Source organism: Oryctolagus cuniculus, chromosome 6 (genome assembly GCF_051225735.1).
Source record: "Oryctolagus cuniculus isolate XC-2025 breed Fujian yellow rabbit chromosome 6, ASM5122573v1, whole genome shotgun sequence".
Taxonomy (NCBI): Eukaryota; Metazoa; Chordata; class Mammalia; order Lagomorpha; family Leporidae; genus Oryctolagus; species Oryctolagus cuniculus.
In genome coordinates this window covers 122,278,537-122,301,617 of record NC_142872.1, presented here as the reverse complement: position 1 = coordinate 122,301,617, position 23,081 = coordinate 122,278,537, and the positions used below count along the sequence as shown (strand labels likewise).

General features: G+C 54.1%; 1 protein-coding gene across 1 annotated transcript; it reads left to right on the top strand.

Annotated features, from left to right (window-relative positions):
• The first annotated feature begins 1,895 nt into the window (after positions 1 to 1,895).
• Positions 1,896 to 21,875, top strand: GDF6 (growth differentiation factor 6). The gene is made up of 2 exons (XM_008255769.5): positions 1,896 to 3,241; positions 17,094 to 21,875. Exons 1-2 carry the CDS (start codon positions 2,839 to 2,841, stop codon positions 18,059 to 18,061), a joined length of 1,371 nt encoding a protein of 456 aa, XP_008253991.4. The 5' UTR covers positions 1,896 to 2,838; the 3' UTR covers positions 18,062 to 21,875.
• Positions 21,876 to 23,081: the final 1,206 nt, after the last annotated feature.

Genomic DNA, 23,081 nt, shown 5'->3' with positions numbered 1-23,081 from the left:
CCAGGATGGGCCTGACAGACAACAGGCCACATCCTTGGTGGTCCATGTCCCATGGTCCTTTGCTGTTCCAGGTGACTGTGTAAGTGTGCAGAGAGGTCCAAGACACAGGGACTAAGCTCATCCCTTTCTTTCCTGTTTGCGGATAACTTGCAGCAGATAACATGCTGTGGAGAACACAAGAACAAGCAGTGCTGCTGGGGGTAGGCAGGAAACACACTTGCTGGATGGAGGGTCCGAAACCATGGATCATCATTAGCCAGACACGCACTGATAAAATGTAAAGACCGATAACATGAGCCACAAGTGTTCATTTCCCCAAGGGAAGGGATTGGAGACACAGCTCAGGGAGGAAGCCTCTTTGGGACAGTTTTTTGGGTTACAAACGTGCACAGCAAGATGCAGTACAGGCCGACCCAGACCACGTGGCCCCCAGTGGCGGCAGGTGGGCAGAAGGAGAGATGTGCTTGGTGGGAGGGGCGCAGAGTGTGGGGTCTTTGGCCTTGCAGGTGGACAGCAGAGGAGTAGAGACCTGGGGCGGGGGGGAGGGATTCAGAGGAGAGAGGATGAAGGCAATGAGTTTGGTAGCACCATGTTAAGTGGCAAGAGGAGAGCACAACATAGCATCTACCCCTGGATTGCTGTAATATGAAAAAGCAGGTGCACAAATATTAAAGAAAGAATGTAAGGGAACCCATATAGGCAAAAAACCATTTTGATTTGTTGTAGTGGCGCCAATGTGAGAAACAGTTTTTTCTTTCTATTTTCCTTTAGTCAATGATAACAATTTTCAAGCATGGAGAAAGGAAGAAAGAAAATGTTACAGTAAAACACCTTCAAGGGTGAGGGCTCAGGACTTGACAATCCCCCAACCAAAGCCCGGTGGGTAGGTAAGTAGGCCAGCAAAATGGTCCCAATGGGATACCCAGGGAGATCGAAGGAGTATCCAAGCTCAGTGCCCAGTGGGTCAGAGGCTAGATTGGAGCAGTGTGACCCTAGGCCTCAGTTTCAGTATCTGTAAAACAGGGGTAACACAGCACTGTCCAGGTAATCCCTGCGAAGGTAAAATGAAATATATTGGTAACCTTGTCTGACACCCAGACTTTCTGTGGGTGTCTGTCACCACCTGGGGGAGGCCCGTGTGCAGATCTGAAGGAAGTTTAAGGGGTGGGGGTGTGTGGTAGGGAAGCAGCGATCCCCCTCCCCCCACCGTAGGCTGTCAGGTGAACAGTCCCCCCCCCCCCCCCAGCACAGACGGAGAGGGAGGGGACTAGAGAGGCAGGGAAGGCACACAACTGGCGGCGTGGGGAAGGAGGCAATCTCCCGAGACCAAGTGAAACCGTTAGGAAAAGAAAAAAAGCAAGACAAGCCGCCGAGAGGCGTGGCCAGGAATGAGTGCCCTGGGCCGTGCGGGAACAGCCCTGGGCTGCGGGTCAGAGCCCTGGTTCTGTCTCAGGCTGCCAAACCTCACGGTGAGTGGCCTTGGAAAAGTCACTTCTCCCCTCCCCGGAGTCTTACTTTTTTCAGTGCAAAAAGTCACGCTAACCCCACAGAGTTGTGGGGGCGCCTCAAGGAGGGCATTCTACAGGGGGGAGCCCGCCTGCCCGCCGCAGTGCAGGGGCCGCACCACGGCGGGAGCGAGCGGCCGTACTCGGCCGCGGGTCTCGCTGCGGCGGGGCCCGGGGACTGCGCTCGGCAGTGGGCGGGGAAGGCAAGCACGCGGAGTCTGGGGAGAGACTGCGGAGGCTCGAGGTGGGGCGAGGCCGGGCTGAAGAGAAACAGATTGGGGTAGGGCTGCAGAGGGAGGGGGGAGGCCAGGCAGCCAGCGGTGGGAGAGGAGCGGGCTGGGGAAAGGGGGGGGGGGTCGGAATGCAGCCGGGACGTGGGGAGGCGGGAAGGCGAGGAGAGAGGGGCAGTGGGGCTGCTGTGCAGCCGGGGGCCAGGCCGCGAGAGGGAGGAGGATCCCGCGAGCAAACCTGGCGGAAAGCAGCGGCCACAGCCGGCGCCCGGAGAGGCTGGGGCCTGCAGGCGAGCGCACCAGCCTTCCGCCTCCTTCAAAACTCGAGTCTCGTGGCCTTTGCCTGACCTCGAGGGTCGGGTGTAGACCGCCTGTCTTTTGTGGGGAGCGGTGCCCCTACCGAGAGCATGGGGCCGTTCCGAGCTGGGCCCTGCGCCCGGCGCCCGGGGAGGCTCCCCTGGTTCCAGGCTGGCCCCTGAAGGGAAGCGAATGGCCGGCCTGGCGCTGGCGATCGCGGAGAGACGGTACCAGCACCCGGAGCCAGCGCAGCCCTCTGCCCAGGCGCCTGCGCCAGGCCGGCTCTGGGGGGCGCCGCCGCCGCTTTCCCTGCGCCCGGGCCGCGGGCTCCCGCAGGCGGCCAGCGAGGAGCGAGAGCCCGCACGGGGCTGCGGAGAGACCGGGACTCCCCGGGGTGCGAGGGGGGACCCCGGCGCGGCGAGCAGGCCCTGACTCCCCCGAGGCTGGAGACTGCCGGCTCCGGGGCCCGCAACCCCGCACGCGTCCCGCGGGGGCGCTGCACCCTCCCGCCACACCGGCTCTGCGCTGCCCCTCTCCCTACACCTCCGGCCCGCACCGCCCGGCCTCTCCTCCTCCCACCCTCCCTCCTCTGCTCTGCCCTCCCTCCCCTCCCCTCCCCTCCCCTCCCGGCGAGGGGCGGGAGGGGGCGTGGCAGGCCCGGGGTTTGTGTGACTGGGACCCGGCTCCTCGCACTCGGAGTCTGCCCGAGGAGCCGGGCCCCGGCCGCTGTCCAGCCGCTCCGAGCCCTTAGCGCCCTGCGCCGCCGCCGCCGCCGCCTCCCGGGGAGACGCAGCCACTCGCTCGCCATGGACACCCCCAGGGTCCTGCTCTCGGCAGTCTTCCTCATCAGTTTCCTCTGGGATTTGCCCGGGTTCCAGCAGGCTTCCATCTCCTCCTCGTCGTCATCCGCCGAGCTGGGCTCCACCAAGGGCGTGCGGGGCCGCAAGGAAGGGAAGATGCCGCGGGCGCCGCGAGAGAGTTCGGCGGCCCGGACGCCCCGGGAGCGCGAGGAGCTGCGGGCGGAGGATGAGCCCCAGCGGCGGCCGGCGCAGGAGCCGCCTGGCCGGGGTCCGCGCGTGGTGCCCCACGAGTACATGCTGTCAATCTACAGGACTTACTCCATCGCCGAGAAGCTGGGCATCAATGCCAGCTTTTTCCAGTCTTCCAAGTCTGCCAATACGATCACCAGCTTTGTAGACAGGGGACTCGGTAAGTGGTGAAGAAGACGGAGACCCCTCCCACCGGGGCTCGGCGGCCTCGCGCCGTTCGGGCTGCAGGCTGCGTTTATGAATCCCCTTCCCGCTCTGCACACCTACCCTTTTCTTTTTATAGATTGTTTTACTAAAGCCCGAGTAAGTTGCAGGTTTTATTCCAGTCTGCTCTCTCCCTTCCTCGCTCCGCTCGCTCTCGCTCTCTCTCCTTGCCCTCGTCTTTTGCAGAAGGCTGCGTGGTGGCCGCTCGTCTGGCAGTTAGTGGAGGAAGTGTGGAGCATAGGGGGCGGCAGGCAGAAGCCCAGGACCCCAGAGGGGTCAGGGTGGGAACTGACGGAAGCCGCACCTCGCGGTCCGGGGTTGCGCGGGATCCCGGGTGCAAGGTCTGAGCCGCCCGGGGGAACAGGGCGGGTCCAGGGGTGGGCCTTGGGAAGCTGGGAGCGCCTGTCCGCTGCGGAGAAAGCCCACACCGCGAGTCCCGCCTTCCGAGGAGCGGGTCCGCAAGCGGCGTCGGGCTGTGCCTTAGTCCAGCTGCCGCCGGGTTCTCCGCGAATCCGAGTGCCAGGTGTGGGATCAGCAGCCCAGCGGCAGCCAAGCACCCTTTGGCCTTTCTCTTCTCTTTTCTTTCTTCCTCCCACCCCCCACCCCCCACCGCAGCGACTCCGAGGCTGCAACTCGAGTCATTTTAGCAGCGGCAGCTGCAGCAAGTGGCGGAGCGGGCCGGAGGCAGGGACTGTTAGGTTTGGGGTTTTGTTGCCACTTTATCCGCAAGCGTGCGTGGGTGCGCCCATTCACCTCAACCAGGCAACGCTACTCTTAGCGCTTCTGCCGCTCGCCCCATCCCTGGTCCCGGAGCTGGTGCCTGTGTGGGCGTGCGCGGACACCCCAGCGCCCCTTCTTGCCAAAAGCATTGGTGTGAGCGTGGCCCGTGCCCTCGAGGAAAGCCGGTCTCCGAAGTTGGAAAGGGCTCCGCAGGAGTCAGAAAACCCAGTTCCTCGAAAGGAGCGACAATAATGTGAAGGAAGTAGGAAAGGACCGGCAAGAGGGGGAGGGAGCAGAAAGGCAGCTGGAGATAGATTCCCGCAGCTACCCACTGCCTGCTTTCCCTACACTTAGCTCCGCTAGCGACCCGGACCCGTTCTCAGCCTTCCATTTGTAGGCCAGTGGAAGTGGGCTCAGCCAGCAACCCAAGAGGTGCTCCACCACATTTGCCTGGAGCGCTTACAGTTTCGCGAAGCTTTGCAGAACACGCTAAGGAGCGGCCTCCCAGCCCCGGGCTCTCCTGGGTCCCCAGCCCCTAGTCTCTGCCTCCCGCGGCCTTCCAGGAGCGCGGGGGTCCTGGCTAAGCTGGGACGGCCGCTGCAGCCTCAGGTCAACCATGTTATGAGCTGCCAAAAGGTTGGGGCTCGGAATTAATGCCAGGTATTCCGTGATGACTTTAGGGCCATGGGAGTCACCTTTGCAAAGAAACGTGGCTTCTTGGTTCCCCCCGCGTCGGGGTTGCTGTGCAGCTCGCCAACTCCCTGCCCCTCCAGCTAAGGTCGAGCTTCCTCCCACCAAGGCTTCTGCTAATCGCCAGCCTTCTCTATCCCCTTGCCGGAGCAGAGGCTACGGAAAGCTCAGAGCAAACTGTTCCAGAGTCCTTTCCCCAAGGGAAGAAATCCCGGAGGCCCGGGCAGGCCGGCAGTGGGTACTCATTTTCCATTCCCGGTAGGGAAGTGGCAGGAATCTCCGCCCCTCCCCCAAGCAGGCACCCCTAACTCGTTCTCTGTGCCCTGTGAGTCTGGCACAGGGCCAAAGGACCCTGCGGGTTTTGGGGAGATGTCTATGGAAGCCTGCGGCTCTCGGACAGCGGGGTGGAGAGGTCTCGAGCTCGCGTCACCCTTGCCGACCCTGCAGCCCTTCCTCTGGGGGCACCGCTCTGTGAGACCCTGGGCGCCGGAGGTAGAGGAGGGAGTGGCTGCGCGCCCAGGCTGAGGCGGAGTGTGTGTGTGGGGGGTGTCTGCTCTCGAGCCAGGGTCTCCAGGCCGGCCGGACCGAGATCCAGACGCCCAGCTTCAACCCCAGAATGCCGTCGAGGGCTGGGGCTGCGCGCGGTCCAGGGCGGGAGAAGACGCGGTGCGAGCAGCCGGACCGCGGCCTCCAAGGCCAGGTCTGCCATACGCCCCCCAGGTTCCAGGAAGACGCGGAAAACCGCAGCTCGCCCATTGCGAAGGCGGGGCGGCGGGTGGCACGCCGCGCTGGGGCAAAGCTGTGCGGGGCGGCCGGAGGGAGGGGCGCGCGGAGCCGTGTGGGGAGGGGGTACGTTGCTGGCTGCAGCCCCTGCTTGATAAAGGGAAAGCCTCACTTTCCCTCTCACTGATTTTGATTTGATGTGTCACCGGCGGTGACCTCGGGCTGGACCTTCCGGGGCTTGCTTAGCATCGGGCCCCTGATTGGAGTGTTTCAACTCAGCGATCTAATTGAAGGCTCATGTCATAACACATCAAACGGTGTCTAGTCTCCCGTGATGGAAGGGACCGGCTCGCCGCGCATCCCCAGCTCCTGGCCAGGACTTCCGCCCCTCTCACGTGGGGGCCGTTAGCTGCGCCAAGCACCGCCCCCCCCCGCACAACCCCTCCCCCAACCCGCGGAAGCCGAAGCCAGGAGGAAAGAGCAGGGGCCAGCAGCCTAGGACTGGTCCCATTGGGCTACAGGGGCGCCTTGCTTTGGGGATGTTTAAATCGCCGAAGGAGGGTGGCAGACTTGGCTCTGAGCAGCAGGGGTCCCTTAAGGGGAGGAGCCAAGAAAAGGGACGGAGCCGCGAGCGAAGGACGTACAGTGTTCGTAACCAGCCCTTGCTTGCTCACACTGGGGCCTCGAAGGTCGCACCTGAAGACCAGGGTCCAGAGAGAGAGAGAGAGAGAGAGAGGATAAACTCTGCCCCAGATGCATGGAGAACGCTTGGTTCTCTAAGAGCAGCGCGCTCTGTGCTACCCCACCCCTCCACACCTCTCCCCACGCTCCAGGAGGAGCCCTTGTGGCTCGCGTTTCTTTATCCGTCTCTCCTTTCGGCTTACTCTGTGGACATCTAGGAGGCAATAATAATAACCCAGATTTACTGAACAGAAAACCGTCAGCCATGTACTGTGCTAACATCTGCTACACGACTTATTTCGTTCTCACTGCTATTACTCGGGAAAGTGCTACAATCACCTGTTTTTAAAGAAGATAGGTTAAGCAAACTGCTCAAGGTCACACAGCTCTGAGAGAAGGTAAAACAAACATAAGATTCTAGACCCAGCATTCTTCATTAGGGCGTTATGTAGGTGAGGTAAGGGGTAAGGGTATTTCTAAAGGGTCCTGTAAGAAGCAGAGTCAGAAAGAAACATGAGATTGTCCTGGTCTGATAACCTCTGTAGTTTCCGAAGAGCCAGTGAGGGGTTCAAGTGCAAAGTTGGATTTCAGGGTATGAATCTGTTGTGTCTTCCTTCCTCCTAGACTGATTTTAGCAGAGGAACAATCCACTTTATCTCTGGTCTTTTCAGATGCCTTCATTGTGCGTTTTAAAAATGCTGGTTAGATCCAGAATGATGAGGAAGTGTGTGCATGCATGTATGGTCTCAGTCACCGGACCCAAGTGGTTCAGGTTGCATGTAGTGAAATTACAGTGAGCTCATGAAATCACTCATTAAGTGGCCGCCAGTTCTGGGGCCCTGGACCCCCAGCCTTGGGGCCTGGGAAAGGCAGACAATTAGAACTTCCATGAATTTAGCCCGGCTGAGGGATGGCAGGAGGATTGGGGGAGAGATTAGACTTGCGGCTCCTGCGAGAAGCCTCACACCATTCCAACAAAAGGGCGAAAAAAGATTCTCGAGGATGAAAGACACAAAAGGAGTCTAGGAATACTCCCGTGCGGCAGATTTCCATATGCCCTTGCAAGAAGAGCATTCTAATTTTGTTGTTGCTGTTACAATAGCGCTCTCAGAAAGGAGGCAGGGAGGAACAGATAAAAGCCAAAACGAGATCGGGACATCCTTCAAAGACTTGGCCGGGTAGAAATGACTGGAGCTGGTTTGTCCTAGTCGTTTGTGGGCTTCTCCGTTTACCTTCTGGGTGGTGATTATCAGGGGCAGGGCTGGAGGGCTCTGGGGACAGGCCGGCGGGGGGCAGGGCGCGGGGTGAGCTGCCTAGTTCCCTCGCGATTGAAGTTCCTCTGATACATCATGTTTATGCAAAACAGCAGGTTTCTGGGTGGACCTGGCCGCAGAGTGGTGCAATCAACCCAGCAGCGCTCTTGCCTGGACCCTGTTGTCGTTGGCAAACGGAAAATGAAATATAAGCAGGGAAGTATTTTAATGGGGACGGAGGGAATTCACAACTGTTAATTATTTGGTGACCTTGTATTCGATTTGTTTGAGTCCCTTATAAAAACACTAATTCAGACCAGACGGCCAAGCGAGGAAGCCGGGCAGAAGGTTCCAATCTAGGCTTTATTTCCCCGGGAAGAAGGGACAGCCTTGGAAAGGGCTTGCTAAGCGTTCGAGTGTGTGCATGGGCGGCGCTCCGGCGCGCACACAGGCTCGGAGTTGGCGCCAAAGTCCAGGTTCAGGATCCGCCACCGGCCGTGTGCACCGGAAGGTCCTAGGGAAAGCCCTGATTTCGGGGAGAGAAGCCTTAAACTGGAAATATGTTCTGCCTTTCTGGCTGGAATGATTGACATGCTCAAGGCCACAAACTAACCTCTTACCCAAGGGCTTGTTAAATACCAGTTATTGTCATCCCTATCCCTAAGGCCTTAAGGGCTGCCTCACAGGGAAAAGAAAGAAGCTAAAAAAGCATGTACGTCTTCTGCAGCAGGGTTTGGGATCCTAAGTGAAAGAGCTTCCTTGGCCAAACAGGCCAATCTGAGGAGAATGAGAACACTAAGCGCTTCCCTCCGCGCAGGAGTTTGCGCCCTGCTGCAGCTGGGGGATGGGGATAGGAAAAACATGCCCAAACATCCGGATCGTTTCTGCGCATTAAGGAAAAAAAAATCACCCAAACCACAGACCACGAAAGGCCTGGTGGCTCCCTCCCCCACCCGCAAACAATCTGGACCTCAAAGCTCCGCCTTCCGATCAGAGGGGATGCGCGATGGGGAGCCGCGAGTCCACCGGCGCTGCGCCGGCGGGGCGGGAGCGAAGCCCTGGCGCAACCTGCTTTTCTCAGCGGGCTCTGAGGTTCTGGCGCACCTCCTCCACGTGGTGACGGCTGGCGGGAGCAGGGAATGGGGTGGACGCGTAAGGGAAGAGGGTAGCAAAGGATTACGGTAGAACTCTTGCTTCCTGCCTGGCCTGCTGCGGGCATCAAGGGACTCAGAGCAAAGCAACAAAACCCCTGGGGACTTTTAAGTAACGTGAAGAGCATTGGTTAGACAACCCCTCGGGTACTGAATAACCCAGGCCAAACGACGCTTTCTGGATCAGGAGGCAGTCGAGGTGAGGAGAGCGGAAAGGTGGATCCACCGCACCACCCCGCTGCTTGGTACATGCCGCCCCCTCCGCCCCCATGCCCTGGCTGTTTATTTTTAAGTTCAATGCCAGCTAAATGGTGTCTCCTGTTTACAGGAATTAAACAGCCCTTATAGGCCTAACGGATTCCAGGGTTGCCGTTCTAGGTCTTCTGGCACAGGCCATTAGCCCTGCTGGGGTCCCAAAGGTTGGGTGCGTTTTGCCAAGAGCTGGTGCAGAAGCCTGGAGCTGGCTCAAGGCGCGCTGCGTGGGACCGCGTTCCTAGCGGAGCGCGCGCGTCTGGGGGCGGGGCAAGGCTTAGGGACCCGATAGTGGGCGTGCCAGAGAGTAGAAGGGCTGGCCCCAGGCCCGAGTCTGTGCTGGCTAAGCTTCGGGAGAAGGACCCACGGCGGGCGCAGCGGCGGCTTGGCAGGTCGGCTTCGGTGGAGGGCGGGGCGGTCCTTCAGTACCGCCGGGTTCCGTGCGCCCTCTCTGAAACCTGACTTCCAGGCAAGTTGGAACACCCGCTGCCCCACTTCCCAGCCGACTGCTGCTTCCACATAAGAGATACTGGACTATGGCCCAGCGCTCACACCACGAATCTCATTTTGCCACATTGCTTTCGAAGTCAGACCAAGGTGGACGCCGCGGAGCCGGCTGGCGGCGATCCGTTCTGCAGAGGCGGGACCCAACCCGGTGCGGTAACAGCACACGCCGCTGCCATTTCTCCTGCATTGGACTCCTGGACTCCAAGAGCCCAAAGCCCTATCCACGACCCCAGGTCCACCCCTGCCTCCACCTGCGACCTCAGAATTGGCTGGGGAGGGGAAACCGTACAAAATGGGCACTTTTTTCCACTTTTAATCTCCAGGTTCTCAAAACAAGCGGCTGATCATGTTCCAGCCCCGATGGCAGCTACACGACTGCGAATTCTTATCCCACTCCGGGGTCCCGTGTGATGGATCCTACTGGTCAACGGGGCAGGGACGGTCGCCCTCAGCAAATCAGCCGGGTCCCTGCGGACGACGCCCATGCGCAGGCTGCTTGCGCTCCGCGGAAAAGCAAAGAGGAAGGGTCTGGCCCTCGGGGTCGTTCTGAGCTTCGGTTTGGTTTTCATCTGCAGTGTGGTCAGGTTAAGATTTGAGCCTCTGTGGCCAGGTGTCCAGGGTGGGGCTGGGTGAATCTTCGCAAAGTGTACTTGATTTGGTTTTTCCTCGCTGACTCTCCTGCCACTCAAGACAGCTCAGCTATGAGGGTTTTCCAATTAAGTCCGTGGAAACTATTTTGCAAATGAATCCGTTTCATCCTATAAGAACAAAATGGAGACTCCTGCTGGCTGTACTCAGTGCTCAGGGGAGAGGACTGGTAGCTGGTCCCCAGCACCCGCCAAGAATGGGTGCCCTTGGGGCTGGCTTACTGCAGTCGAAGACTGCGCGAGGCTCGGGGCCAGCGCAGTTACGTTTTCAGTGCGGTGAGATTCGAGGCTCCCTTTGCCGCCCGGCTTCCCTTCCTCAACCTTTTGCTTCATGCTGAGCCTGAACTTAGGCACTGACCTTGGGATTTCTATGCAAAATTCAGGCAGGACACCCAGACTTGATTAACCAGCCTGCTGCTTGTCGTGGGAAGAAGGGCACTTCCCTTGGGCCCCTCCGGCTTTTGGAAGAAGAAAACAAGCTGAGAAATGTAGGGCAAGCCTTCGGGAAAATACTGAGGAAGCCAGAGACCCAGAGAGAAGCTGGGCCAGTGCGTGTGTGGCGAGAAGGCGTGTACACCGACAGACCCACTCCCTGGACCCTCGCAGCTGACACATGGTGCAGCCACCCCAACTCCCAGCATAGGCATGACCTTTTGTCAGGTGAAGATTGGAAACACTGGCTCCTTGTCTCACACTTGAGGCAGGCTCTGTGGTTAGTTGGTGCCTCACAAAAGGGCATAGGGGAGGTCTGAGCTAGGAAGGCTCTCAGGTGTCTCAGAGCTGTGTCTGTCCAGCCCAGGAGGGACCTGAGCCAGCACACCTACTAGCACTGGCCCTAAGCTCTGTGATGAAGAAAATCTACATTTGGGGTGGATGTCCTAGCTTCACCTGGTATTGTGAGAAATACCAGCAGTAGCTGATGTAGTATCACAGGACTGAGAAAGGTCCCTGAGGTAGGGGTGTGGTTGTGGCCCCCATAAGCCTTGACCTTCGCTGGACTTCAGATGAAGAGGAACCCCAAGTGCCTGCTTCTTTCTTTACTCATACTACTCAGTGACTTCTCTCTACTTACCTCTGGATATCTTGAGAAAAATGGGCCATATCCCCTCAAAAGAGTCACACAGGTGCATCTCCTCCTTCCCCCCAGGATATAAGTAGTTACAGCAACACTGGCTACCCTTGTGCCTTGACTCTGATCTTCACAATGACCTAGCAAAATAAAACTGGTTCTCTCACTTAACAGATTTGGTGCATGAGGCTGCTGGGAGAGATGCTGTAACCTTGTCCACCAAAGGTCACCCAGACACCAAGTCACAGCTCAGGATTCAGTTTTATGCCTCTGCGACTCTGAGTTTCTATCCTCATTCCATGTGGTCAGTGGTAACTAACATTTGCATAACATCTTCAGCAGTTTTCCCCCTCTCCTTGCCTCCCCGCAGTGCCCTGTGAGTTGGCATTATCATCTCTATTCTGCAGACCAGAAAGTTAAGTTTCCTTATATATTCTCTTTCAACATTTCAATTATTGACATTCCTTCGCTTCTACTGATTCAAAAATAATGACTGTTGGAGATCAGGAATTGAGAAGGAAAGAGCTTCTGAAGATTTCTATCAGGCACAGAGGTCAAGGCTGGGATATCTAGGGTGGTGGCTGCCAGCTTGGCCACTTACTGGCTTGCATAAGTTACTCTGAACCTGTATTTTCAGTCATAGTGATGCTCTTCTCAGGGGTAGCTTGGGAGGGGTTAAATGCGTTATTACAAGTTAAGCATTTAGATCATGCCCAGCACACAATAAGTGACATACCAGAGTCTGCTATTACAATTACTGTGCTGGTTGGTCAAGCAAATGTACTGGGATAAAGCCATAGCACCCTGGAAAGGTGAACTGTGTGGGTTGTCCCCGAATGCACACTCTATCGAGAGTGCTTCAAGATGCATCAGGAATCCACAAGGCTGGGATCTCAACAAGGCCTGGCTCTGGAGGGGTGCATCCTCAGGAGTTTGCCAGGAAACCACTGTGTCCCAGGGGAGCAGTAAGTAGCGTGGATACCAATTATCCTGGGAGGAGTGAGAGGGTGGTGGTTTATTTTTACTCACCAAATACAACTGGCTCTATTTCCAACCTGGTGGGGAGTGTGGAAGCTGAGATACCTAGGGGAGACATAATTGCACACCCAGCCTTGAATTCTGAGCTTGGAAGTCTTCCTTCCGGCAAAGAAGGGGTCCAGCCCACCTAGTGTTACATGTCTATAAGACCATGTAGCCTCGCTCTTGCTCCACTACCCAATCAGGACTCAGGTCTGGAATTAGGACCTTCTGCATCCCATCCCTTACTGGTTGCAACTCATTGGGCAAGTTCGCATACCTCTCAGAGCCTCAGTTTCCTTAGTTATAAATGGGTATAACAGTAAGACCCACCTCAGATACTTGCTGTGATGATTCAGGGAAAGAGGCTCTAAGCGTGTGCCTCATGCCATTAAGTGCTCAATGCTGCTGCTGGCTCTAAAATGGTGTGTGTGTGTGTGTGTGTGTGTGTGTGTGTGTCTTAGATGCAAAGACATCTGGAGTTTTCCTTGCAAAGTTTTCCTAGCCATGGGGTGGGGAGTATGAAAGCCCACTGTCTACTGGGCTTTTTGAGCAGTTGCCTAGCAGGGGTCTGTGCCTTCATAGGGAGTGAGTGGAAGGTGTGGCCAGGTAGCTAAAGGAGGTTGGCTGGGCCTGTCAGACACCTGGCCAGGAGCCACCCAGGGTCACTGAGGATGGACGACGCAAGCAGTGTGCACGCAGAGAAGCGTCTGAGAGCTTGGAGTCTGAGGGTTGGGAGAGCTAGAGCCGCTGGTGGCCCCTCAGGTTGGCAAGGGATAGAAAATCTAAGTGGGCCCTCAAAAGGGACCTCAAGCTGTGCATATGTGTCCCAGGGATGTCTTAGGAAAATGTGGTGTAGGACTCTTCTTACCTCAAATCAAGCAAAGTTCCAGGTTTTCTGAAACCATCTCCAGGCTGGCAGCCTCTAGCAGGAGACATGGGGTGAGGGGCATGGAGAGGAGAATCGTGCCCTGCGTGCCCTTCCCTTCAGGCCATCATCCTGGATTTTAGGTGTGGTCATGGGCATCTTTCCCTTTTCATTCTGGTGTTTACTTTTCTAGTTTCCTCCAGCCAAAAACTGTGGCTCTGGACAGATGCTTTTACTTTTCCAAACTAGTAGTTTGTTGCTTCTTTATCCTCTTTCTCTCCTCCTCCTCCTATCTCTACCCTCCTCCTAGGCAAGGAGGCTAAGCAAATCCAGCAATTGTAACTTGAAAGATTTACACTGCTAACACTCAGCAAGCACCGAATGAACTGGGGTGTGAGCTGTAACAAGCCAGGCTGATGCAAATTAAAAGCAAAATGAACAGTTCCCCAATGTCTCACTGATCAGTTTCAATTTAAATGAAATCCTGTGCCTAAAGCCCAGGATTCATTTCCAGGGTGTAAGAAAGTGCTAAAGAGTGTGAAATGAAAAATGCATGTTTCCAGTCAAGGGAATGGGAGGGAGTGAGGGTCATTGCATGACTCAAATCTCATCAATACAGGACTGAATGGAGGAGGAGGCTGGTGGGAGGCAGTGTGGAGGGCTGCTCCCGCACACAGGTGGTCCCTGGCAGCTGGGCCAGGCTCTGAGATGCCAGCTCAGCATATGAAATGCCTGCAGGGTCACAGTGCATGGTGCTGTACGTACTTCCCAGAGCAAGGCCTCCCCTGGGCTTGTGTCTGTGATGCCTGGCTCCAGAGCAGGTCCAGGCTGGTGGGGAATGTGCTCTGTAGGGTAGCTGCACAGAGCATCACCCTCTTGAACCCTTGGCTTAGGGATTAGGGGTTTGGGAGACCCATTGAGAGAACATGTAGCTGAATGGAGAGAAAGATGCAGAGGTGGCAGTGGGGCCAGGATGGAGCTAAGGGAGATGGTGACTTGATCTGCTGATTACTATACCAGAACCTACCCTGGAGCTTTGGAGGGCCCTGTGTTGTTTCTTCTCCAGTGGAGACCCTTCCGCATGGCGGAGAATCCAAACAGCCTAGGTGCCATGCCCACCTAGATGAGTTCTCACAGCGTAATTCCTTGCATCAGCAGAATCAGCCTCACTTGGGCACTTATGAGTAAGGCAAATTCTGAACTCCACACAAACTTGTGGGGCCCGAGAGGATTTGTGTCTCTAACCAGTTCTTACTGATGCTGTATGTTGAGGGACCACTGCAAATGTAGTGGCTTTGAGAATCCTCTATTCTAGACCAAGCTCTAGGTACTTGGGCCACATAATTTCTTGCTTAAATAACCTTGAACTCACTTCCAGGGCCTGGACTGTTTCTCCATTGGGCCTATCCTCCCAAGAGAGGATCACACCAGTGACATACGCAACTACAGGTGCCTGGGAAGCTTGGATCTAGGGTTAGGGTATCCATATGCATGCAGATGAAGCCGCTGGAGAGATTGAGATGCAACTTCTGTGGGAAGAGAAAGGAGCAGGATGGAAACCAAAGCTCCATGTGCCCTCCTGCCCAGAGACCTGGGGAGGGTAAGAGTGGGCTGATCTTGCTAGAAAGATCGCCAGAAATCCCAAGGTTGCAGAATCAATAGAGGCCTCTTTCTACAGACGTGTGCCTCAATTTTGACTCAGCTGTGCAGACTAAGCACTTACTAACCCACACTTAACAATGACAGTAAAGAATGAAAACAAAAGAGGGCTGATCTAACCATGTTGCATGAGAGACAAATGCTTCAATCATTATTCTGTACACCTGCCCAATGTTCTCCAGGAGTTATGTTAGCAGAAATAGTTTCTAAGGGTGCCTAGCTTTTATTTCTAGTAATCCCTGCAAATACAGTTTGGACTGGGTCCCCCACCCTGGCCACTCTTACTTGCTTGCAGATCCCTGTACGTGGACTACAGTGAAGAGGGAATGGAACTTACAGTCTACATGCTTCAACCCCAGAATTAAACAGACCTAAGCATGAATCTCCGCCTCAGTACTTACTACCTGTCTAACTTGGGCAACGACTTCATTTCTCCAAGGTTTGCTTTTCCCATCTGCAAAAATGGGAATAATACCTGCAAAAAGTACCCACCTTCCAAAGCTGTTCTGTGCATGTGGACAAAGATTAGAAACACATCAGCCATCACAACATTCAGCTAGTAGTGCAGCAAATGCCATAGCTGTGTGTGTCTCATCACATCCAGGGTTTGGGGAGAGAGGCAGGGAGGTGAAGCCTAAGGAGACAGGTCCCCAGATCTGGGTGGTGGCTGGGCATTGTCGGACACAGGTTAGTTTCAAGAAGGAGAAGAAGTGTTCTGAATCCCTCCTGATTTTAACATGACCCTGGTCGTTTTGAAGGGCTTGGCTTCCATAAATCAACTGCCTGCAGCAGCTTTTCCCTTTTCACCTCTCTAACCCTTCCCACAGCTCCGTCTCAGGTCGGGGCATGTGTGTTAGAGGGAGGCAGCCGGCCCTGCGGTCAGCGGTCAGCCTGAAGAGCCGACTGGGTGTGGCTGGGGCTCCAGAGCCAGTGCCCCTGGGCTGCATCTGGGTAGCCAGGGAGGGTCGGACGGCACTCAATGACACTTTTACTATTGAAATCGACCCAAACTTTACTAGCTTCTGGGGAAAGCTGGGGGGCTTTGGGGATTTTTGTATTTGCTGGGTTGTAAATATTTTATGGGAAGGCAGCCCAGGAAAATCTGGTTAGCTTTCCGCCTTGCACACCGAAGTGGGGTTGGTTTCATGCACAAATGTGTCAGAAAAAAAGTAGTCCAGGTTTACCTTGCTCCTGAACAATTGGCGTTGGGTTTTAAAAAGCCTGCTACCTCATATGTATCTCTGCTTTCTTTTTCTCACTTGCAATAAAAGGAAATTACAGTCAGGATTGGTTGCAAAGCAAGAGAATTTCTGATGTAGTGGTGGAGGAAGGCGGAGGTGGTGGATGTCATTCCGTGTGTGTGTGTGTGTGTGTGTGCGCGCGTGCGTGTAAGTTGTGTGTAAGTGTCTATGGTGTGTTTTCCCTTCCAAATACATCTAGTTTGCATGGACTGCAGGATCTTCTCAGCGCATGGATGCCTAGTGTGTGTGCTGGTTCATTTGCTCCCTCACCCCTGGTATTTTTCAAAGTCTCATTGCTCCATTGTTTGTTGTTAAATGATTGCTGAATGGAAACAAAGCGATTAAGGAGAGAAATCGCATAGTAACTTTTCCTTCCTTCTGCCTCATTTTGAGCCTTAAAGACTCAGCAAAACTGCCCAATGGGCAGCAGTGTTTACCCCCTACCAGTGGATTGTAAGTAGGGCTGCACCTTAAAATCATTTTGGAGCTTAGCAAACAAACAAACCAAAGAACCTCAACCAACAACAAACAAAAATCTCACGCTCAGGCCCTGTCCTTAGATTTTGATTCAATTGGCAGAAAACAGAGGTAGTTAAGTTCTCCAGATGGTTCCAAAGGGCAGCCATGAGAATGGCTACCGCAGAAGCTTCTCGCTGACTGGCCAGCGTGCAGTCCAGGTCTGGCCCCGTTCTAGGTGCTGAGGCGAGCCGGATGGACATGACATCGTCTCAGCGTCCGTGGACTGGTGGAGGGGCGGGCAGTGTGGCTGGGAAAGACGGGCCACTAGGGAGACAATTATAAACGAGGTAACTGTAGATAATCCTAAGTGTCGGGAAGATAATAAGCCAGGGTTCCCTGATAGCGGCCGAGGGAGGCCACTTTATATCGGGGTGGTCGGGGATGGCCTCTCAGAGGAGGTGACATTTGAGACGTGACTGATGAAGGAGGCAGCCGACGGGAGCTCTGAGGGAAGCGCGGCCCAGGCTCGCGACCACAAAGGGCACATTAGTGGTTACGCAGTCTCTCGGAAGAAACCCGGGAGAGCACCCCCGCCGCCGCCCCGCCTGCAGCCACCGATTTCCGCTCTGGGAGTCTGGAGCTGACCCGGAGGAGGGCGCCCGCCTCGGTGCGCCCCCTCCCCGAGCCGCGCCGCGCCGCGCGGCGCACTGGCCGGCGAGGAGCAGAGGGTGGTCAGGCCCCAGGCCACCTGAGCTGGACTACCCGGCCGGCCTGCCCCCTCCCCGCCCTTTTCCTCCTGGGGGCGGCCGAAAAGCACCGGGCTGATCTCCCCCTTAAGTGAAACTGACTGTAATTATTTTTTATCTCGCAGACGATCTCTCGCACACTCCTCTCCGGAGACAGAAGTATTTGTTTGATGTGTCCACGCTCTCAGACAAAGAGGAGCTGGTGGGCGCGGAGCTGCGGCTCTTTCGCCAGGCGCCTGCAACGCCCTGGGGGCCGCCGGCCGGGCAGCTCCACGTGCAGCTCTTCTCCTGCCTTTCGTCCCTGCTGCTGGACGAGCGGACCCTGGACCCGCAGGGGGCGCCCCCAGCCGGCTGGGAAGTTTTCGACGTGTGGCAGGGCCTGCGCCACCAGCCCTGGAAGCAGCTGTGCTTGGAGCTGCGGGCCGCGTGGGGCGAGGCAGACGCCGCGGAGGTCGAGGCGCGCGCGCGGGGATCCCAGCAGCCGCCGCCGCCGCCCCCGGACCTGCGGAGTCTGGGCTTCGGCCGGAGGGTGCGATCCCCCCAGGAGCGCGCCCTGCTCGTCGTTTTCACCAGATCGCAGCGCAAGAACCTGTTCGCCGAGATGCGCGAGCAGCTGGGCTCCGCCGAGGCTGCGGGACCCGGGGCGGGCGCGGAGGGCTCCTGGCCGCCGCCGTCGGGCGCCCCGGACGCCGGGCCTTGGCTGTCCTCGCCCGGCCGGCGGCGGCGACGCACGGCCTTCGCCAGCCGCCACGGCAAGCGCCACGGCAAGAAGTCGAGGCTGCGCTGCAGCAAGAAGCCCCTGCACGTGAACTTCAAGGAGCTGGGCTGGGACGACTGGATTATCGCGCCCCTAGAGTACGAGGCCTATCACTGCGAGGGCGTGTGCGACTTCCCGCTGCGCTCGCACCTGGAGCCCACCAACCACGCCATCATCCAGACACTGATGAACTCCATGGACCCCGGCTCCACCCCTCCCAGCTGCTGCGTGCCCACCAAATTGACTCCCATCAGCATCCTGTACATTGACGCGGGCAACAATGTGGTCTACAAGCAGTATGAGGACATGGTGGTGGAGTCGTGCGGCTGCAGGTAGCGGTGCCTGTCGCGTCGCCTAGTTCGGGACCGCAGGGGACGACCTACCGCAGAGAGGCGGAGGAGGAAGCTGGCCTGGGGGAGGGCGGGGCGGCCTGGCCGGGAGAACGCGGTGGGAGAGGTGGGAGCCCAGCCTGCCCTACACCTTCCACCTGCTAGCCCAAGGAGAGACGGATTTTCACACCTTGCCTGGCCAGCCCGGAAAAGCAAGTCAAGGATGACGACGACGATGATTATCACTATGGCTTTGGATAACCTTGTGTGTCTCCCAGGTTTTGAGAGGAGGTGAGGGAGTGGGGGTGGGGAGACCCAGACCTGTTTCTCAGCTTCTCCGTGGATTGAAAATTCCGAGTTGTAAAAGAGAAACAGTGCAAGAGGAAGAATCACCTTGGCCCACCTTGGCTTGCTTGTGGTCTACGTGGGTGAAGAAGGTGGGGGTCTTTCTGGCCATGTCACAGTCCATGTTGTGTGACCTCCCCAAGAAGAGTGTTAGAAAGGGGGATTGGCAACAGGAATGGGAGAACCAGGAAGTGTCCTGCCTCCAGAGAGGTGGGCTTCTGCCAGAGTCCTTGCCCCTGGCCACCTCCTGCTCACTGCTGACGGCTCCAGCCTGACGCCGTTACTGTTGCTTTCTCTGGAGGGCTAAAGGGATCTGGTATGGCTGGAATGACAAGAATTAGTCCATATGGACCCCCCCACCCCCAAGGATAATGAGAAACCACAAGGCCTGCCTCTGACCGGGGCTGACACAGAAGTGCAGACAGTAGCCCAGGCCAGAGGTAGCCCACCCCAAAGCCCTTTGTGATGTCTGTTTCCAATTGGTTTCCTTAAGCAGAATTTACAATTCAGACATCCCTTTCTAGGGGGAAGATGATTCCCCCACCCCCTTTTTAAGAGTTAGGAGTAGGGAACTGTGTAATTAAAGCAAGAAGTAAAGGGGAGGGAGGTGGGAATGGGACCCAAGAAGTGGATGGGCCACCTCAGCAGGGGAGAGGGTGGGAGAGAAGGGACAGGGCGGGAGTGGGGGGGGAGGATGAAAGGGGACACGAGGCCAGTCTCTGAAGTTTCTTTAAAATCCGTGTTCCCTCCCCTCTCTCTGACATTCCTGAAAGATTACCAGCCATCAATAGCCCAGGGCTCCCGCAAAAGAATTGTTTCAGTTTGTAATTACCAGTTAGGCAATGTTGTTAAAACTTAGTAATGAGAAGCTGTGAAAAGAGCCAAGTGTTGCATTGAGCTTGGGGTGGGAGATGGGGAAAGGGCAGTGAGGACGGAGGCAAGGGCGGGATTCATCTTCTGGAAGGAAGCGGGAGAAGGCACACAGCAAAAGCAAAGCATCCATTCCCGGGCATTCATGCACCTGGACTTCCCCAGCCTGCACCGTGGTGTTCTCCAACAGGGACCAAGAGTAGGCCCTTTGAAGAGCCAGCTTCCTCCTCATCTTTGACCATGAAATGGTTTCAACCAGGGAACTTGTATCAACCATTAAAAAAAAAGTTTTGGTTTCTCCTAAGTGGTTTTGCTCTCTCCTGATCTAAACCTGTTGCTTGCTTGGTTCAGAGAACTACAAACTGTCAAAGAAATAGTGGGAATGAGAATAAATGCTAATATAAAATGCTAAGTAAAAAAAAAAAAATACTTGGCCAGGAGAAATAATTTAAAATGCACATTTGCTTTGGATGCACTGTTGTTCTGTTAAGGCTGTATATATTTGTTTATTTAAGGTGACTGAAAGTGCAAAGAGGAAGTGGACAGCATGCAATTCATCTTAATGTACAAAACGTTATATGCACTCAAATGTTATAATTTCTAATATTTTTAAAGTTTATATTCGAGTTGTACAAAGTCGAGCATTCATCAGATTTCATTCTTTCATAATGTTATCATTTTCGTAAATATTATTGCAAAATTTTAAGCCTGTCGAATGGAGTTTTTTTTTTAAACTGTCTACCTCACTATAATACAAGTATTTACAACACCAAAGTTACCAAAAGTCCATTAATATTCAAGGCGGTTTTTACAGTACACCTTTCCTGGATGCTACTCAACCTAATACTATATTATTAAACTCATTTTCCCCTTCATAACTCAGCCTGGTTTATATGGATCTATTTAGAAAAATCATTTTCTCCAGGAATTATTGTCAGTTGCATTTTGTTTCAGTAATGGAACTGAATGTTTGAAAAAGCATGCATTGTATTAAAATCCATCATTTAGAGCATTGGACTTTTTCTTTGTAACTCTGCAGTAACTCCTTTTGCAATGAAGTTTTCACGGGTCAAATTAAAGGCAAATCCTGGTTAGCAATTAGAACAGCGCTTATGAGCCTGTAATTCATTTCATAATCTTGAGAATTTGAATAGGAATTGGGATAGTTCTTAGTTTAAGTCCTGTTTACATTTATGCACACTGGAAGCAGAAGATACCTAGAATTTTTCTCTTAGTTCACTTGATGTCTTTTATTAAGCGTAGAGCTGAGTGTGGTGTTATTGTACATGTGTTATCTCATTTAAACCCCTCAGAAATGCCAGGAGGGAGACAATATTATAATCCCCATTTCACAGAGAAATGGAGGTGCAGAGACTTAGATAATCTGCCTGGGACTTTCACACCCTGGAGCCTGAGTTAACAACCATGTAATTCTGCCCCTAGATCATCCACCTGCCCTCGGCTTGTTCCCTGTGGCTTTGCAGTTGGCAACAGTCCTCAGAGTCATCCTGCCACAGAGGCCAGCAGCTTTGCTTACGGTTTGACAGTCTATGAATTGTGACTGCTAGGATAAGGGTGACTAATAAAATGGATATGGGTTGCAAAATTCAATGAGTTCTTAGCTTCCAGCTAGCCCTTGGAAATTGGGGTCATGGCTGGAGTATGGCAGGAGTTATATTTTGCTGGGAGTACCTTGTGTGTGATTTTCTTAGTTCCTTTACTAATAGGTTAAGTTTCAAAAAGCTGGTTGCAAGTGGACTGTTTAGAATGGAGAAACGTTTTCTCATGGAAACTGCACTCATTTGAGTTTCCAGATAATTTTACAAATAGCTTTCTTTACCCAAATTACCCAAATGGAACATTTTAACAAAGTAATTATATTTGTTTCTCAAAAGTTTATGAGAGAGAGAGAGAGAGAGAGAGAGAGAGAGATTCAGGGAGAATGAGCTCCCATTGACTGGTTCATACAATGGCCAGGACTGGGCTGGAGCAGAAGCTGGGAGGCAGGAGCTCAACCAAAGTTTCCCATGTGGGTGGCAGGAAGCCAATCACTAGAACCATCACTGCTGTATCCCAGGGCGGCTTTGGTGGAAAGCTGTAGTGAGGAGCTGTCTGTAGGCAGGCATCAAAACCCAGTCACACTAACACAGGCCATTGGCATGTTGACCACTAGGCCAAATGCCCCCTCCCAAAGGGGTTTTAACTTCTGATGATCACCTAGACAATGAAAATAGAGGCTCTTTCTCTGTCCTGTGTAGAGGCTGTTTTCGATTTTCCCACCTCTCTTTCCATATGCTCCACCCAATTCCATAAACTTCCACTTGCCCCAAGGACATCCAGCCCTGCATTTTAATAGGTCCCCAATCCAGAGATTTCTCTTTTCTGCATAAATATTTCCATTTCCAAAGTGATTTTTCTTTCTTCCCTCCATCAGAAAGTTTATCCCTTAACTCAAGTGTTAGGAGAAACACAACCTCATTGAATTATCCAAAGATGTAAATATGAGGGGTCTTTAAAAACTTCATGGAACACATGTATTATGAAAAAGCTATGCATAGATTTCAAAGGTTTTGCACCATAATAAACATCTTTTAACCCTGTTTTCATGAACTTTATGAAATAGCCTCTGATTTATTTATTTAATCCTTAGCTTTGGAGACATTGCATTTTAAAAAAATATTTATTTATTTGAAAGGCAGAGTTAAAGAGAGAGAAGGAAAGGTAGAAATCTTCTATCTACTGGCTCACTTCTCAGATGGCTGCAGTAGCCAGGGCCAGTCCGAAGCCAGGGGCCAGGAGTTTCATTCAGGTCTCCCACATGGGTGGCTGGGGCCCAAACATTTGGGCCATCTTCTACTGCTTTCTCAGGTCATTATCAAGAATCTGGATTGGAAATGGAACAGCTAGGAATTGAACCAGCACCCATGTGAGATCTTGGCATTGTTGGTGATGGCTTAACCCATAATGCTGGCCTCAACATTGCATTTTAAGATGAACACTTTGGGACTGATATTATGGCATAGTGGGTAAAGCAGCTGTCTGCGATGCTAGCATCCCATACGGGCACCTGTTGGAGTCAGGCTGCTCCACTTCCAATCCAGCTCCCTGCAAATGGCCTGGAAGAGTAGGGTAAGATGGCCCATGTTTGGGCCCCTGAAACCTATGGGAGAAACCTGGACAAAAACTCCTGGCTCCTGGCTTTGGCCTGATCTAGCCCTGGCTGTTTCGGCCATTTGGGGAGTGAACTAGTGGATGGAAGATTCTCTCTCTCTCTCTCTCTCTCTTTTTCTCTGTCTTTCCATCTCTGTCTGTAACTATGACTTTTGAGCAAATAAGAGAGAAAGAAAGAAAGAAAGAAAGAAAGAAAGAAAGAAAGAAAGAAAGAAAGAAAGAAGAAAAGAAAGTAAAAGAAAAGAAAAAAGAAAAAGAAGAGAGAGGCCGATACTGTGGCACAGTGGGTTAAAGCCCTGGCCTGCACTGGCATCCGATATGGTCACTGGTTTGTGTCCCGCCTGCTCCACTTCCAATCCACCTTCTTGCTAATGCACCTGAAAAAGCTGCAGAGGGTGACCCAAATGCTTGGGCTCCTGCACCCACGTGGGAGACCCAGATGAAGCTCCTGGCTCCTGGTCCAGCCTTGGTCTTTGCAGCCATTTCGGAAATAAACCAGTGGATGGAAGAACTCTCTCTCTGTCTCTACCTCTCTCTAACTCTGCTTTTCAAATAAATAAAAATAAATCTTAAAAAAAAGAAAAATCTTGGATAACTTGGGTTTCTTAGGAGTGATATATAAAAAAAATCCAGACAACACA

Coding starts and splice junctions, on each gene's coding strand:
- GDF6 (XM_008255769.5), top strand. CDS start 2,839: ATGGACACCCCCAGGGTCCTGCTCTCGGCAGTCTTCCTCATCAGTTTC. Junction 3,242..17,093: donor CTTTGTAGACAGGGGACTCG/GTAAGTGGTGAA, acceptor TTTATCTCGCAG/ACGATCTCTCGCACACTCCT.